The sequence below is a fragment of the Lolium perenne genome, chromosome 5, assembly GCF_019359855.2.
Source record: "Lolium perenne isolate Kyuss_39 chromosome 5, Kyuss_2.0, whole genome shotgun sequence".
NCBI lineage: Eukaryota > Viridiplantae > Streptophyta > Magnoliopsida > Poales > Poaceae > Lolium > Lolium perenne.
Genome location: NC_067248.2, coordinates 195,737,698 through 195,756,104, shown reverse-complemented (window position 1 = coordinate 195,756,104; position 18,407 = coordinate 195,737,698). Strand labels below are relative to the sequence as shown.

At 51.2% G+C, this 18,407-nt stretch overlaps 1 protein-coding gene across 1 annotated transcript; it reads left to right on the top strand.

Annotated features, from left to right (window-relative positions):
* Nucleotides 1–7,337: 7,337 nt before the first annotated feature.
* LOC127298164 (uncharacterized) lies at nucleotides 7,338–8,463 on the top strand. The gene is made up of 3 exons (XM_051328099.2): nucleotides 7,338–7,533; nucleotides 7,634–7,894; nucleotides 7,985–8,463. Exons 1-3 carry the CDS (start codon nucleotides 7,505–7,507, stop codon nucleotides 8,322–8,324), a joined length of 630 nt encoding a protein of 209 aa, XP_051184059.1. The 5' UTR covers nucleotides 7,338–7,504; the 3' UTR covers nucleotides 8,325–8,463.
* The last annotated feature ends 9,944 nt before the right edge of the window (nucleotides 8,464–18,407 follow it).

The window sequence follows — 18,407 nt, the reverse complement described above, 5'->3', positions numbered from 1 at the left end:
CAGGTTCATTCAACTAATGCATTAGGTATGCGGATTCCTAATATTGGCCATGCACTTTTACTGACTCCACCATCTAGACCGTTAAATCTGAATTGTGTCCTCCATTTTTCGAAAGCCACTGGTAGTATTTTCTCCATGAGTGAACTTTCACATGATAATAATATGTTTATTAAACTTCACCCTTATGATCTTCTCGTAAAGGATCGGGATAGGAGTGAACCCATTCTTAGAGGTTGTTGTCATGGTGGTCTCTATGAGATTAAAGCTCTAGACATCAAGCAAGCTCTCAGCACTATCGAAGTGTCACATGATATGTGGCACAATTGTGTAGGCCATCCAGCTTAACCAATACTTCAACATGTTCTTTGAACTCATGATTTTCCATCTACCATAGAGTTCAATAAAAATAAAGTATTGTGTGATGCGTGCCAACAAAGTAAGAGTCATCAATTGCCTTTGTCCTTGTCAACTCGTGCACCACATTTTACTCTAGACATTGTATATTCATATGTGTGGGGCCCTACACAAAACTCTATCAGTGGACATCATTTTATGTAAGTTTTGTTGATGGTTACAGTCGCTTTACTTGGCTCGACTTGTTCAAAAACAAATATGCTATTTACGATGCATTTCTTTAGTTTTTAAAAAGTTCAACGTCTACTCAATCAAAAAAATGTGCATGTCCAAACTGATTGTGGAAGGGAGTATGAAAAAGCTCCACTTTTTCGTTCATAAGCTAGGTATCTCGTAGCGTGTGTCATGTCCACACACTCATCAAATAAATTGTACTGCCTAGCGTAAGCAACGTTACATTGTTGAAATCAGTTTTACCTTACTTGCACATGTGTATGTTCCATTGCATTATTAGAGTGATGCATTCTCAATAGTCTGGTTCCTAATAAATAGGCTATGTAGTCAAACCATTGAAATGAAAACTCCCCTTGAGCATCTTCTCCATGAGACTAAATTGTACCTTCTTTAAGGTATTTGGGGTGCATGTTGGTCTTATCTTCGATCCTATAACAACCATAAGCTTGTGCCCTTTGCCAACATAACATCTTCTTCCTTATCACCTCCCATCCCTGAATCATTATTACTTTACGCTGACCAATTTACAGATATTCATATGCTCCACCTTTGCTCACTAATCATGGGAAGGTACATGACATGCTGCTCGTCTCGAAGTTCTTATGCCAGAAGCACGTGATCACGCGGATCGCCTCGATCAGCCAGTGCCCATGCATGGTGTGAATGGCTTGTCAGTGGGATTGCTGTCGCTTGGCTCCCGCAGCTCCGCTCTAGTGCTGCACCCTGAACCGGCTTCGCTTGAGGCGACGTCCTTGGCTGAGCCAACCTTGTCTACCGCCACGCCGACTCCACTTTCATTGCCTATGCATCGCGACGCGCCCTCACCGACCTGGCCACTCTATGATGTGGTTGGGCAGCCTCTAGAGCAGGCCATTGTTCCTACTTCAACTAGGCTGCATACGGAGCACGAGGTTGCTCCTGTTGGAACAGTGACTCAACTTCGTGCGGCATTTTTGAGCCCAAGGTCCGTAAAGACGTCACAATTGCCTAGTATCCAGTACCTCAACTGTGTGACAGTTCCTTAATGAGCCTCACACTCCCCCATTGGTCGGCTGCAAGCGCATTCTTCGATATGTGCGGTTCACTGTTGATGGATGTATTCACTTTCGGTATTGCTCCGCGACACTTCTCTATGCGCTCTCAGATGCTGACTAGGTAGTAGGGGGGTATGGTGTCTCTTATGGTATTAATCTGATTGTCTTTTATGCGTGTATCTCAGAAATAACTACAGATTTGGTTTATCTACTCCTATAATCAAGTTGTGCATGACTTCACAAAACCACTCCTATTGCCATTGTATGAGCTTTGTAAAGCTAATCTCAATCTTCTTTCGCCAGTTGAGATTGAAGGAGAATGATAGAATATATATTTGTGCATATATTGTATATGTGTAGGATTATATTTACCTACCGTGTAACTCTTTATCTACCTAAAGAAGCCAAATCTTCTTCTCGTCTCCTCTTCCACGAAGTTGTAAATAAGAGCTTTATTAGTTATCAAAGGTCTTCGTGTTTCTTGGATTTAAACTACTACCTACGTTCATAAAAAGATATCGCGAATTCATCAAATTTAGATGTACATATACATTAAAGAGTGATACATCCTAGTTTAGACAAATCTCCGACACTTTTTTATGGATGAAGGAAGTATTACTTTTGATTTATCAATAAAGTTAGTTGGTTTCTCAAAAATATGCAGTAATCGTAAATGCAGATTCAGAATCACTTAAACAAACTTAATTTCTTGCGACGGGTTGAATCGATGAGAGTAATGTTGATATATATCAATATATGGTTCCATGTCCTTGCCGGATCGGGCATGCTCCACGGGTTTAGAAGACCGACTCCGACATAAATCTTCGTAGTGATATTTTCTTGCTTTGTACGTCTAAGGTGGTAGACTGGTACGAAGATCCTGTCCGCACTATACTACGGAGTACGTTAAAATATTAGTAACAATTGTGGTGAGCAAAAGTTCCCATACACGGTCATACACGCTTGACTTCCTAGCTCCCAGTACTCGGCTATAGTACTTGCGGTCGTGCAGGGCCACCGGCCGTTGAGCAGCGCAGTAGCGCTTAGGGCATCTCCAGCTCAGCGACCGTTTGCGTCCGGCGTGACCGGAAATACGTCTGAGGCCTGTTCCAGCGGGGCGACGCAAAGTGACCGGGCCGTCCGCGGAGACGCAAACCTGGCCCAAAGGGCATCTCCAGCGGGCCGACGCATTTCAGACGTTCGAAATGTCCGTTTGCGTCGGCCCGCGGACGCGTTGTGGCCCAGGGCGACCGTTTGCGTCGGGGGTAGCTCCAGCGGTGCGGACGCATATTTTATCCAGGGACAGCGTCAAGGTCGCTAATGGCGTTTTACGTCCCGTCGAGGACTGCCGCCGGCGATTAACTGTTCCCGCGCGACGACGATCGTTCCCGCGCTCGCCCAATACATTGGCAAGTTTCGCCGGCGTTTCGCGCACGCGGGAAACGACCTGCGCGCCAACGCCGTTTCCCGCCCCGCCGTGGCTATATATGGTGGACACCGCCGGGTGCGACGGGCACACCTCAAGCTAACCCTACCATCCATCCATGGCGGACCACATGAGTTGGGAGCACGTTGTTCACATGTGCTGCCAGCTCCACCCGGAGGAGGAGGAGGACGAGGTAGCCGCCGCCGGCGTTGAGGCCCAGCAGCTGGACCTGGAGGTCGCGGAGGCGAAGGCGGAGGTCGCGGAGGCGGCGGCGGAGGCGGCAGAGCGCGCGGAAGGGCTCCTCGCGGCGACCAGGGCGGAGATCGCCAACGCCATGGCCGAGCTCGCCGACGCCAGGCCGAGCTCGCGGAGGCGCGGACGGCCATCGCGGCCCCTCCGGCCGCCGCCGTCATCCACGACATCGCGGACGACGACCCCCCCGTGCCCAGGCGCTTCGAGTTCGGCGGTGACCAGCGGGTTCTGCTCGCGTCCTTCGAGTCCCCGGCGTGGGACGCCCGCCGCCGCCGTGCTTGGGTGGCGGAGGAGGAAGCCGCCAGCTATGCGACGGCCATGGCTAGGGGGTTAATGTGCTCCGACCTGGACTCGCTCCAGCGTAGGGGCCCTTCTCCCGCGCGGGTCGAGCAGGAGAACCGGGAGCTGGAGGTCGCCATCGCCGCCAGGGACGAAGCTGTGGTGGCAGCGGCTAGGGACAGGGCCCACTTCGTCGCCGACGTGGCGGCGATCCAGTTTTAGGTTAACTCGACTAACCATCTCTGTAAAGATGGTCCTTTTGGCCAATCAATAGTAATGATAACATATTTTGCTTATCTAGTCACTGCCGACCGAGCCCGGATGTACCCAACGCGGACATTTTCCGCGACCGCTGAGCGTCCGCGGAGACGCAAACCTGGCGCATATTTGGGCCAGGTTGCGTCTCCGCGGACGGCCTGGTCACTTTGCGTCGCCCCGCTGGAATAGGCCCCAGACGCATTTCCGGTCACGGCGGACGAAAACGGTCGCTCAGCGACCGTTTGCGTCGCGCCGCTGGAGATGCCCAAATATGCGCCAGGTTTGCGTCTCGGCGGACGCTCGGCGGACGCGCAAAGTGTCCGCTCGCTTCCCCATCGGGCCCGCCTGGCAGCGAGTCTGCATCGAGGGCATCGATTCAGGCGGTCAGCGCTTCCGCGTCTGCGCCGCAGCCTTCGCCATCAATGGCGCGGCTACCTGTTCTGCGCGCGCACTGGCGGGCGGCGGCTGGGCTTCTGCGGCGCCTTCAATGGCATCGTATCCCGCGCGCGCCCGTCCATAAAAGTCCACCGGCCGCGTCGCTCCTTCGCCCACACCTCCACAACCACCACCACCACCGCAGCGCCATGGGGAAGAAGAATGACTTCGAGGCCTCCGGCAGCGGCAGCAAGAAGATCCCGCTCCCCGTCTCGGTGGGGAGGCTCATGCACGGCCAATCGATGCCGTGCGACGACGCCTGGTCCGGCGTGCAGCTGCCTGGCGGCTGGCGGCTCAGCTGCCGCCGGGCGCCTATCCCTCCAGTACCTGCGCGCGAGCCTGATCGGACCGCGGAGATCCGGCGCAGGAGGCGGTATCTGCCGGCGGACCTCCGCGACGATCCGGTGTACGCCATCGACTCGGAGCTTTGGCGTACGTACCTGTCCACGGAGACGGACAGGAGACGAAGGGCAGGCTTCATGGGCGACAGGGATTACCCCTTCGGCCCTGCACCGCCGGCTCGTCGTCAGCAGGCGCCGACGCGTCGTCAGCAGGCGCGGACGCGACGTCAGCAGACGCAGCACAACGATGCCGACGACGACGACGAAGCCTACACCGTGTACGACGACGACTACGTCGAGGCGCTCGCGTACCATAGCGAGGAGGTGAAGGACGACAGCGACGACTACGTCGCTGTCGTCTTCCACGAATGGCAGCAGGCCTTGGCGGAGGGCCGGAACTTCGACTTCCCGGACAACATGACGGACGACGAGATGGCGAAGGTCGCCATCCTCGTCTCCTAGCACGAGGCGCCTGTGCAGCCGCTGCTGCCCCGCTACGCCACCGCCGTCATGCCGCCGGGCCTGTCGGCGGATGAAGCACTTCGACAGGCGCTCCTGGAGTCGGCGGCGCCTCCGCCACCGCCGCCACAGCCGCAGCACTGGGCGCCTCAACCGCCGCCACAGCCGCAGGCCTGGGCGCCACAGCCGCAGCACTAGGCGCCTCCACCGCCGCCACAGCCACAGTACTAGGCCCCTCCACCTCCTCAACCTCGAGCACCGGCGGCGGCGCGCCCGGCGTACGCTCCCCCGGATGCCAACTGGCCTTGGGTCGTACCGGAGCTCATCGTGCTCGACAGCGACGAGGAGCAGCACAACGGCGAGGAGCAGCACAGCGGCGAGGAGCAGTAGGCGTTTTAGGTTTATTTTTTAAGTATGTAAAACTATGTTTCATGTTTAAAAAAAGGATTCGTCCTAAAAAATGAGTCGTGCCGCTGGAGCCAACCCCCGACGCAAACGGACGCGTGGTCGATTTCGACCAAAAGGGTCGACGCAAACGGACGCGCGCGGACGTTAAAATGCGTCGAGCCGCTGGAGATGCCCTTATACGAGATCACGTGCAAACTGGCGACCGAGCGAGAGAAGGCGTGAGTGGGTTTGGCCGTGGAGCATGGGCGTGCTGCACGGCTCGTCAGCACGGTGGTGGTGGATGGATCGATCGCCGACGTCCAGGGCTCGGGCCCGTGCGTGAGTGCGTCGTTCCAGCTAACCTGTCGTGCTCGGCAGAATGTCTACACTCGCACTGACTATAATTTTCTTTTTTTGACACATTATAAAATTCCATATGATTTTAAACAATAATGCAAACAATATTTAATAGTTTAAACATATAAATGGTTTCACACAATAATGTAAACATACAAATTAAATTATACATACAAGAATTTAAATAAATTATAATTCAACGTGTTCAAGAATTGGGCGGTGTTTCCTCTCCTCTCCCACAAAACGCCGAACACCTTGCGGTCGAGGCGAACAAACAACATTGTCGTCCGCCACTGTTATATCGGTGAGTTGCGACCAAAGAGGACGTGTGGTGCCGTACGAGCGGGACTAACAGCGTGTTATGGCAGCGGCGGCGAGAGAAGAGGCGGTGCTCGGTGGCACCATGGTTTGCTCGCCTCGGAGCACAGTGAAAGCGGCTCTGTTGGCTGTTCCGGCCGAACCATGGCGTCAGTTGGCTGGAGGTGGCGTCAGCGGCAGGGGTGGGTAGGGTGGGAGGCAAGCACGGGATGGTGGTGGCATCGACAACGATTCAGCGGGGTGGGAGACGCATCAAAGAGAGTTGGAGGGGTGCGGATTGGGCGTGTGTGGCTGCCAAGAGGTTCCGCGGATGTAATCTGAGGACGAAATCTGATGTGGACTGAAGTATCGGTGCTCCCATCCGAGCCCTTACGACTATTGTATTGAGCTCCAAACCATGCTGGCTAGTTATGGCAAGGGGGGAGGGGAGGGAGTCACCAAGAGCTTCTTTTGTGCTGGCATCCAATAAGAATATTAGGAAGCTATTGATTATGCCAGTGAAGTTGTTTACACCTAGAAGCTCAGCCCCCGCTAAGAAAACCACTTATGTTACTACATTTTTATAGTACCATCGTTATCCTAACCGAATTAACCAAGGATGGAGAACTAACCTGTGTTTGGGTGGTTAGGAGGGCAGAGGCACCTCCAGCCCAGCAGAGTTCAAACTCCAGGATTGACACTTTATGTATCATTAAAGGCGGAATATTCTTCAGTGAGAGGCAATAGTCTCGTCGACAACGAGATGCATGTAGTGACTTCGTCAATCTCAAGATCCGTCGGATAAAGTTTTTTGGACGCAGTTTCTCGAAAGTGCTCATAGAGTTAGAGTGTGTGTGCGTCCGTTTTTAGGGGTGAGTGTATGTGCGTATATGCGCAAAAAAAATTAACCAAGGATGTTCATTTTAGGTTGTGTTTGGCACGATGCAACTACAAATCATGGCGAAGGCGCAACAACCTGAACGAACACAACCCACACCAAAAAAGAAAGTTGAGCTAACACAAAAGCAGAACGAGGCGATTTGGCACTCGAGCTCAGCAGCGCCCGATATCCTGGACGTTACTTCTCTATGTGGATGCGAGCATGGCCTGACGGTGGTGTCAGGTACGGTGGGCCAAAATCGTATGCGCGGGCAGGTACGGTGGACGGGCTGCTTTCTGGGCCTGTGGAACCGAATACCCAGTAAATCTAGACCTGTAGAACAGAATCTGGCGGCCCGTCAGCCGGCCGTAAGTTGGTCGGCCAAGGAGTTATTCGCAGCTCCAGAGATCAAGTTATCGTGCACAGAGAACAGAGGCGGGCGCGAGACCACATATCAGGGGGAGGGGCGCGCCGCTGGGGACGGAGCTGATAGCAGATCGGAAGGGGAGTGATGGAATTCTTGCTGCATCTGGTTGATAGGTATCCCTTTTTGTCCTTCAGACTGACCAATTTTATTCCCTAGATCTGAGGATAACTAGATTTATTTATTTCTTCTTCTGGCCTTTGAGAAAATGCGCAGTTCCTCTATGTTTGAGGTCGCTGGGGAGAACGATTACCACTCGGAGGATTGCGGAGAGCCCGTGCCGAGAGCCAATCCGCAGCAGCAGCAGGCGCTAGAGGAAATAGTGGCTGGAGCAGAGTCCGCGCTGGGATTAGTGAGGGGACTCGTCCGCCCGAGGGGAGAAGATGATGCCCCCGTGGAGAATGAGCAACAGTCGTCCGCAAGTTCAGAAGAGTCGACAGTGAAGCAAGATCCAAAATCTCATGGCTGGACAAAGAGGTGCGTAAAATCACCTAATTTAGGTTGGTATCGGAGCATCATGTTATACTAGGCTAAAATGTATTAATTTGATTTACTGTACCTGCGTAGGCTAAAAGTGGGCAAGGTGCCCCTACAGAGGCCTCCATGCCCGGGTAGAATGGGTGCTTTGGAGCAGACAGTTAAGAAGTTTGCTGAAGATCCTTCCGACGATGTGATTCAGCCCACGCTCGGCATGAGTTTTGACGACCTGAACAGGACGGCACACCTAACCTGCAATCTCGGTACACTATTTGGACTACTTCATGGGCCGACAGTTAATCCAGGAAACGGCTGCTACCGAAACAGGAGCGTGCGTGGGGTCGGGCAAGTGTGCAGCAGCAGAGCTAGGGACAGATACGAGACACGATACGGCCCTATACCACCAATCTCCGCGATAGTTGGCGGCTAAGATAGAGGGAGCATGCGTGCCCGAGTTCAAAGATGGATTTTCGTAACACAAAAGGGTTACACAACCCAGGCCGTAAGCAAGCCCGCTCCATATTTCAATTGGAACAACAAAAAAACGGCCCCCTTGGCTATTCCGATTCCTCTTTCAGCCCGCTTACAAGGCTACTGGGATGGCCCATCTATGTGTGTTCGAGACATTTAGTCTCTACATCTTTATGCATTCAAAAAAAAGTTTTACAAAAAAGTACTGTACAATGTAGGCATACACACGCTCACACAGTTCCTACAAGATCGACATTATGGAGTTTAAATTCTTAATCGACGTCTCACTTTCACGAAAACAATGCCTCCTTCTGTCAAATTATCATCTTGGTAAGACCCACGCAATATCAAACACGAGGTATGATCCATAATGGACTCAGATACACCTATCTTCAATAAACTTAGATAAAACAAAACTATCTGCAATAAACCAGCCTATAGTTGGCTCTCATTAAAGTGAATTTTAGTTTTGATAACAAAATATATCACAAATATGTTTAGACTTTTTTCCCTTTTACTAGATGACATGTTTGCCTTAGGCTTGTGGTTTTTTTTCCTATGAACATTAGGAAAATTCTTCACGTATAGTCTATAATCGTTTTTAGATGAAAGGTTCAAAGGGCCCGACTTTAAATTAATAATACCCAAAACGGCCAAGTACAACACTCAACAGACTATTGTGGACACGATCTTAAGATTACAGCATAGGGGACAATAGAAGAAAGATAAACAAGAGACAAGAAATCTAAGCTAAGTACGAAGAAGAAAGCATGTCGGGTTTCAACCACAGCTTCGTTGAGCAGCATCTTCAGTTGAACGAGAGGCAACACCGAGACTTCAAACACATGGCAGCTTGCGGAAATGGTCAGACCACATCAAAACAACATACGGGCAACACCAACACCCAAGTGTCCGATCGGCAAACGATAACAAGAAATTCGCTGGATAACTAGAATGCAGGATGGAAAACATTGACAACGCCTCCAAGGAGGGCAGAAACATCCGAAGACATCGTCACAACCGCAAGTTGAAGGCCCTACACAATTTTCGACAGCGTCCACTCCACCATCCCTGAAACACCGCGTGACCAAGGAAGAACCCAACTGAAGACGAACTTGGTGGAGAGGAAAAAGCCGTTGGGGCCCAAGGCCAAGCAATAACCCTGACAACCCATTTTGGGGTCGAGGTTGTATGCACGACCTAGGCAGTCCACTGTCTATATGATGCAAAGATGGCAGAAGTGAAGATCAATGTCGGCTAGGGAACCCGAGGAGGAGATAAGTACCCAAACGAGTCCAAGAGCCACTTCTTGACGATCTGACTAAGGGGTTGATACGTGCATTTTGCATCCTAATTATTGCTATATATATGATTAGTTTTCATTGTTATTTTTCATCATACATCATTATTTATGCATTTTTAGTCGATTTTCTGGACTTTCCTACAAAGTTTCCTTCATTGTATTTCATTCCTGGGAGGCAGAAAACCTCCTTTTTCGTATTTTATTTGTTTCAGGGCTTTCTGGATCGCTAAAAATTGAGAGAAAAATACGTGATCAGTTTTTCACCCGGAGAAGGACAGTGGGCGAAAGAATCATGCGAGGGGAGCCACGAGGGTCGAACGGACCCAGGTGGCACACCCAAACATGTAGGGCGCGCCGAGGTAGGGCGGGCCACCCGAGGTAGTTCACGCCTCTGGTATTGTTTTGGCCCCGCTTTTATACCAGAAGCTATGTTTCGACTAAAAACCCAAGCCATATTTTTCCCAAGATTTATTGAGGCGACGGCAGAAGCGAAAGTCCTCTTCTACTCCGGGAGAGGGCAGATCCTGCTGTACCAGCGCCTCCGGTGAAGGGAAAATCGACGTCATCGACATCCCCACTCCTCCTTGGCTTGGGAGGAGGCATCTCCATCAAGATCTCCATCAGCACCATCATCACCACCATCTCCATGTACGAGATCGATGTCATCCCCCTCATGGTTTTGTTATCACCAGAATTTGACCGAGTCAGAGGTGGGCCGCGATCAAGATGGGCTTGAAGATTATACATGGAAGAATATACGTGAATCGGCCTTATATGCAAAGTTTGGGCTAGTTGGCCCGTGTATCTGTAATATAGTAAGATACGTATCGATTAGTTAGAGTTGGTCTCGTGCACGGTTGGGATTATTCCCACGTTAGAAAGTCTACAGACTATAAATATGTATCTAGGGTTTATGAAATAAACAACAATCACGTTCACCACAAACCAATCTAGGCGCATCGCCAACTCCCTTGTCTCGAGGGTTTCTTCCGGGTAAGTATCATGCTGCCTAGATCGCATCTTGCGATCTAGGCAGTACAAGTTAATTCGTCGTTCATGCGTTGCTCGTACTGAAGCCTTTTTGATGGCGAGCAACGTAGTTATCTTAGATGTGTTAGGGTTAGCATTGTTCTTCGTATCATATGCTGTCGTAGTGCAACCCTTAGACATCTAGCCGCCCTTACACCTATCTTAGGTGTAGGGGCGGCACCCCGCTTGATCATTATTTAGTAGATCCGATCCGTTATGGTTGCTCCTTGTTCTTCAAGGATTAGTTTAATATCTGCATAGTTAGGCCTTACAAAGGGTTGGAGGATCCAGCGGCGCGTAGGGTGTAGTTTGCTAGCCCTAGACAGGATGTTCCGGGGATCAACCTCGTGTTGGTTTTTAGGCCCTGTCTAGGATCGGCTTACGATCATCGTGCGCGGCCGCGAGGCCCAATCACGAGTAGGACGTTCTGATTATGCGGTGAAAACCCTAAATCGTCGTAGATCGTTTTAGCTTTATCTTGATCAAGCAGGACCACCATATATTCGTACACCTCGTGCGAATCATGGGTGGATCGGCTCTGTGAGCCGATTCACAGGACAACCTGAGAGCCGATCGAGGCTCGTATTTAATGTTTACGTGTATGCCATGCAGGAAACTAAGCGAGGCATCTCCATCACCTTCCTGACCAGGTATAGGTCAGGTGACACGCCCTTGCACCAGCATCGGACGTGCGTGCCGGAGTTCTTTGCGGGCCGTCGCTCGGAGGGACCAGGGCCAGCCGCAGCCCTAAGTTGCTCCCAGCTCTCCTGTGTTGCCCGTCGTTGCTCGCCGGTGGGTTTCTGACCGCAACACATTCTGGCACGCCCGGTGGGACAATCTTCTACATCAACCACATCGCCATCTACATCTGAGATGGCGGACGGCACCCCAGTCACGTACGAGGATCTGACCGAGGAGCTCAAGAAGAAGTATGACGAGGTCAAAGCGATCCTCGAAGCCGACCTCATCGGCTCCTTTCACAGAACCCGCTCACATGGCATCAGGTGGAAAGGGTTCTCGCCTGAAGGTGCGCTCGATGGAATAGACCTATCCGCCCCATCAGAAGATCGCACCAGGTCCCTGCGTCAGGAGATTAACTACATGGTGGCTCACTCGCTGCACCGCCACTCTGAGAACCTGGTGAACACTTTGGAGCGTGTTGCTCTTCGGGTGATCCAGGAGATCATGAGGCACCGGTACTCTCCGTCAGGACCAGCTCTCGGGACATACCAAGGAGAGATGCCACTCCAGTCCCGTCCACCGCTGCCATTCGCGTTGGCAGCACCAGAAGTGCCGAATTCACCGGCATTCGTCGTCTACAATATCGGTGGTGACCCTAGTGACTACCAGTTCTTGTACGAGGCGCCTAAGGAGATCCCTCACGGATACACGTGCACATACGTGCCAGACTATGTATATCGGGCGCTCACAAACCAGGCCGCAACAGAGGACTTGGAAAAGCAGAGGAACTTCAGCAGATCTTGAGAAGCAGACGTGGCTAGCTAAGTATGCCACTCCAACAAACCTCCAGAGCTCAGCTACTGCAGCTTGGCTCGTAGCTGGAAAAGCAAGCATGGCTGGCTAAGTATGCCACTCCGGCAAATCTTCGTAGTTCGACTCCTGCAGCCAACACCGCGGATCAAATCGGTACCATACTTGAGAGACCGATTCGGCATGGTGCCGAAAAGGAGGACAATCGGCTATTCCAAGCCGTACCCCAACGAGTACGAGTTGATCCCGCTACCACCCAAATATCGGCTCCCTGATTTCTCCAAGTTCAATGGATCAGATGGTTCCAGCTCCATCGAGCATGTGAGCCGATATTTGGCACAGCTGGGCACGATCTCAGCAGCAGATGAGCTACGTGTGAGGTTCTTCGCACAGTCCCTCACAGATCGGCTTTCGGGTGGTACACTTCGTTGCCACCGGACTCGATCCGGACTTGGAAGCGATTGGAAGAACAGTTCCACATGCGATATCACTCGCAGGCTTCCGTGTCCGGCCTTGCCGATCTAGCACAAATACGTCGAAGCGTGGAGAAACCGTGGGTGAATACGTCCAGCGCTTCAGAAATCTTAGGAACCGATGTTATTCGGCTCGTGTGACTGAAAAGGAAGCAGTCGAGTTGGCAGTGGTGGGCCTTGCATCACAAATCAAGGATATGGCCTCCCAAGCAGACTACCCTTCACTGGCGCACATGGTTCAGAAACTGTCTTTATATGAACAGCGCCACCCGGACCTGTACCAGGACAAATTCAAGCGTGCGGTAGTCCTGGTTGAGGCAGATGAAGACGAAGACTCTGTGGGAGATCAAGAAGTAGCAGTGGCTGAATGGACTCGGGGGGCAACCCCCGTGTCCTGCAAATGGGTTAAGCCACCAGGTCCGCCCAGAGGGTTCGATTTTGACGTGACTAAAACTGAGCAAATCTTCGACCTCTTACTCAAGGAGAAGCAGTTGAAGTTACCCGAAGGCCTCAAAATCCCCACGGTACAGGAGCTGAACGGAAAGCCATACTGCAAATGGCATAACTCGTTCTCCCATGCCACCAACGACTGCAGGGTGTGGCGTCAGCAGATCCAAATGGCGATAGAACAAGGACGCCTGATTTTTAACCAGTACGCCATGAAGGTCGACACCCACCCCTTCCCCGCCGTTAACATGGTGGAGTGCAATTACCCTGAAGGTTGCCAGCCAGGTTTCTCGTTCAACATCAACATGGTAGGACCTGGACACCACGCTGGCAAGGACGGAGACGAGGGCAGCTGCTCTCGTAGCAAGGACACAGAGGAGGCCGCTCCACGCGATCGGCTCCGTCACGATGGCAAGCGCTACATCACAGAGGGAGAAGTAAAGAATGTAAGATATCAGCGACCTCTCTCTGATCACCTCCTCAACAAGTATGTGAGTCAATATAGCCAACGCCGATGATCCAGCGACGATGATGATAGAGACCGTCTGGCTAGGGACGCCAGGAGACATCGTCGGCATGATTGCGACGAGGAGGAGTACGAGCGCCGTGCCAAGGAAAAATCGAGGGAGCAAGACGACGAGGATAGGCACTGGGACTGCCCCTTCTTCAGACACTGCAGGGATTCAGGATGAGCCGATTGCCCACAATCGGCAACTGCCCAGAATGTAGACAGAAGAGGAAGGATGCAGCTGACGTGTCCGTGTTCAAACGTCTAGGGCCTCTCCCACCGCGGAACAAGCACGCTGAGTCCCCTCGGGTGGAAGATCTCGAGGATTTGGAAGACGATGAAGAAGAAGAAGACAGGTACCACCGGCCAAGGTGGTGCCCTGATGGACTCAGCCGTTCCCAAAAGCGTAGGGTTCAGCGACTGCGTGGCTTGGAGCAAGCCGAAAGGTTATACCTGCACAAGCTAAGGAAGGCGCGGCCTGACCTGGCCGCGAAAATTCAGCGAACCCTGGATGAAGAGGGTCGACCACAAAAAATGGAGTGGCGCCCCAAGCAAAAGAAAACCGATGATGAGACATCGGCTGGCACAAACATGGTGATCATCCTTCCGACGGAGTTTAGTGCTCCAGGATTAGATGAGGCACCTAATTTGGACGACTGCGAGCGCATCGACGTGACGAAGGACAGGGTTAGGCTGGTCTTATCCACCGGCCTGACCGTATAGCAAGAACAAACCGATGAGCAAACGTGGCAAGGCCGATCCTTGGGATCGGCCCCAAAGATATATGGAGGGACATTGCAAAACCTTCATTGAGCGCTTCGATCAATATGGAGGCCGATTCCAGCAATCGGCCAAAATTATCTTCACCACATATTCTGCCTATGTTCAACGTCGATCTGATGGGCAGCGGTTTTACGTCGGCTGATGAGAACCAATATTAGTCCTAACGGAGCCGACGTTCAAATACAGTGCCTTGGCTAGCTACAGAGCCGATATCCGCAGTTACCTGGCAAATTCGGCTCGGGGGGCACTTAGTCAGATGAACATGTGCAGATGAACATGTGTGCAGTGAAATATTGGGGGCCGATAGAAAAAGAAAATCGGCCAGTAAAAAAAAAATTCTCATGGTGTACAGCCGATGCAAGGACATCGACTTTAGAGCTAAGAAACAAAGCCGATGCACAGCCATCGACTCTAGTGCGATTACACAAGATCTACCAGCTGCGTGTTCAAGACGCGGATTTCGACCAAATCGGTTTTCAGTTCAGCTGTGAGGCCTCCTGCTTCCTCGAGGGAATGAACAATGAGCCGATTTTGGTGCCTGGATCTTCTCTTCGAGGACTTCCAACCCTTTGCGACAGTTCAACAGTACTGGCAGAAACGTCAGTTTTGGCACAAGGCAGCCCTTTGCTCTTTAAGCCGTTGGTACTTCATCTGCAATATCGGCTTTCAAAGGAAGAAGGGTGATCGGCTCTGATGCGTCTACAAGTTGGCTATTTTCCCAGCTACGTTCGTAGGCATGATTAGGACCTCTGCATGGTGGCTGTCTCAATTTGCCTGAGTTCAGGGCCCTTGGACTGAACTGTGTATCCTCGCCACTGTTCTCACTTTGACTGAGGCTCGGGGGGCAGCTGATTTGATAGACACTCTGTTTTTGGGAGCCGATTGGAGTTGCATCGGCTGACCCTGCACCATGACCTTCTCCGAAAGCGGTGAGTCGTTGCAGAAGCAGACTGCTAGAGCTACGGAGAGGAGCCTGAAAGGAAGCCGTCGTCATCTACAGGGTTTGGACCGTCCTGTTACTGCAAGAAAATGAAGGAGACTGGATTCTCAAAACAGCCGATGAACAGCCATCGGCTGTAGGATTGCGAAATATTATGGTCAGATATCAAATCACAGTCTGAATTTGAGAAGTGCATGACTGACGGTCTAATCGGTATCTGATCCGATACGTTGCTATCGGACTTGGTGTGGCGAGCGGAAGGCTTGACATTGGATTAATTGAAAGATAAATCGGAAGAACAATTCTTATTAATTCAAAGGAGCGGCTTTACAGGAAAGAGCCGATGGCTCTCAAAAGGGGGATCTGATGCCTAGTGCACTGCTACTACTAGTCCTACATTAATTTGCCCCTGTTCTAGGGGTCGTCGCTGTCCTCATCGTCGCCGTTGTAGCTGCCGTCGGCGCTGCTTCCAGGGAGTTCCTCGTCACTGCTGCCCCAGCCATCGGCCGGAGCTTCTTCTTCCTCGTCATCATCATCATCCTCGCTGTCCGCCCAAGAGCGGAAGCGCTTTGCCGGCGGATATCCGGCGGAGGAGGAGGATTCATCCTCCTCCTTTTCCTCTTCCTCCTCGTCATCATCATCGTCCTCGCTGTCCGCCCAAGCGCGAAATCGCTTTGCCGGCGGATGCCCAGCGGAGGAGGAGGATCCTCTTCTTCCTCTACTTCTTCTTCTTCCTCCTCCCCGTCGGAGGAGGTGGTTTTCGCCCAGGGGTGGAGGTCATCTTCGCTTTCGCTCATCAGCTCCCCTTCGATGAGGAACTTGAGGTCGTCTTCCCCGTCGGTCAGAGACAGATCGCCATCTGACCCGACAAGTGCTTCGGGTGGGCCGTCTGGCACATGATCGAAGTTCCACTCCGGCTCGCTCGAGGAGGAAGACTGGAGGGAGAGGCCGGAGGAGACGGAGGAAGAGGAAGACATTGCTACAGGGAAAGAGGGCTTTTCGGTGCCGATAGCTAGAACAGAGGAAGGGGATGAAAAGGCTAATCAATCGGCACAGTTAAATAAAGGGGAAGCCTAGTGGAGAGTTAATGCCATTACAGTTTCCGAGGAGGTGATGCTAAAGCTATCAAATTTTGCAGAGAAGTTGAGAAGGCAAGGCATCATGATGAAGAATACTGCGACGGTTCTGTTCTGCCACGACATGACCCGACGAAGAAAAAGCAGAGTGATTTTGGAATTATCAATTCCAAAACCAGGGGGGCATGTGTTATCACCAGAATTTGACCGAGTCAGAGGTGGGCCGCGATCAAGATGGGCTTGAAGATTATACATGGAAGAATATACGTGAATCGGCCTTATATGCAAAGTTTGGGCTAGTTGGCCCGTGTATCTGTAATATAGTAAGATACGTATCGATTAGTTAGAGTTGGTCTCGTGCACGGTTGGGATTATTCCCACGTTAGAAAGTCTACGGACTATAAATATGTATCTAGGGTTTATGAAATAAACAACAATCACGTTCACCACAAACCAATCTAGGCGCATCGCCAACTCCCTTGTCTCGAGGGTTTCTTCCGGGTAAGCATCATGCTGCCTAGATCGCATCTTGTGATCTAGGCAGTACAAGTTTATTCGTCGTTCATGCGTTGCTCGTACTGAAGCCTTTTTGATGGCGAGCAACGTAGTTATCTTAGATGTGTTAGGGTTAGCATTGTTCTTCGTATCATATGCTGTCGTAGTGCAACCCTTAGACATCTAGCCGCCCTTACACCTATCTTAGGTGTAGGGGCGGCACCCCGCTTGATCATTATTTAGTAGATCCGATCCGTTATGGTTGCTCCTTGTTCTTCAAGGATTAGTTTAATATCTGCATAGTTAGGCCTTACAAAGGGTTGGAGGATCCAGCGGCGCGTAGGGTGTAGTTTGCTAGCCCTAGACAGGATGTTCCGGGGATCAACCTCGTGTTGGTTTTTAGGCCCTGTCTAGGATCGGCTTACGATCACCGTGCGCGGCCGCGAGGCCCAATCACGAGTAGGACGTTCCGATTATGCGGTGAAAACCCTAAATCGTCGTAGATCGTTTTAGCTTTATCTTGATCAAGCAGGACCACCATATATTCGTACACCTCCTGCGAATCATGGGTGGATCGGCTCTGTGAGCCGATTCACAGGACAACCTGAGAGCCGATCGAGGCTCGTATTTAATGTTTACGTGTATGCCATGCAGGAAACTAAGCGAGGCATCTCCATCACCTTCCTGACCAGGTATAGGTCAGGTGGCACGCCCTTGCACCAACATCGGACGTGCGTGCCGGAGTTCTTTGCGGGCCGTCGCTCGGAGGGACCAGGGCCAGCCGCAGCCCTAAGTTGCTCCCAGCTCTCCTGTGTTGCCCGTCGTTGCTCGCCGGTGGGTTTCTGACCGCAACAGGTTTGTGTTGAATTGAACCCCGGATATTGCTTTTAGTTCTATTGGATGTTCGTGATTGGTACTTTGTCATTATTTGGTGCAAAGATTATATATTCATATTGTGTTTTAACCATTATGCCTCTGGTCCATATCATGTTTGACATTTGTGAGTAGTTCCCCACGTTCCTGAGGGCATATGATGGTTTGGCTATGATTCTATATGATGTGGAATGAGTATTTGGTCAAGTTTTCTATCTTTTATGTTGTTCTATGATGGTTTTATGCGAACGTCGACTGCATATTATTTCACTTATATGGGCTCATAGGGATGCACTTTAATGTAATGCATTAGTGTTGGAAGGGTCGGAATGATAGAAACCGTCTTCCAACAGTATGGGTTGCATTAGAGGGGTTTATGTCAGGGACCAATGATCTTATGGCTAGGTGGGACATTTATGTCTTAATGATTCCTATACTTGCTCATGAAAATGGCTCTAGGACCCATCATAAGGGGTGTATTTGCACATATTTATTGTTGCACCTAACTTAGGCTCCGCCCCTAATTGAATAAAGGTTGACAAAATATTTACCGAGTTGTTTAGAACTCAAATACTAGTGAATCCATGCCGCCTTCGGGAACTATAGTCTCATATAAGCACACAC

Excerpts from the sequence above, each read along its gene's own strand:
- LOC127298164 (XM_051328099.2), top strand. The coding sequence starts at position 7,505 with ATGGAATTCTTGCTGCATCTGGTTGATAG. Across the intron at positions 7,534-7,633 it reads TTGCTGCATCTGGTTGATAG|TTCCTCTATGTTTGAGGTCG; the intron begins GTATCCCTTTTT and ends GAAAATGCGCAG. Across the intron at positions 7,895-7,984 it reads TCTCATGGCTGGACAAAGAG|GCTAAAAGTGGGCAAGGTGC; the intron begins GTGCGTAAAATC and ends GTACCTGCGTAG.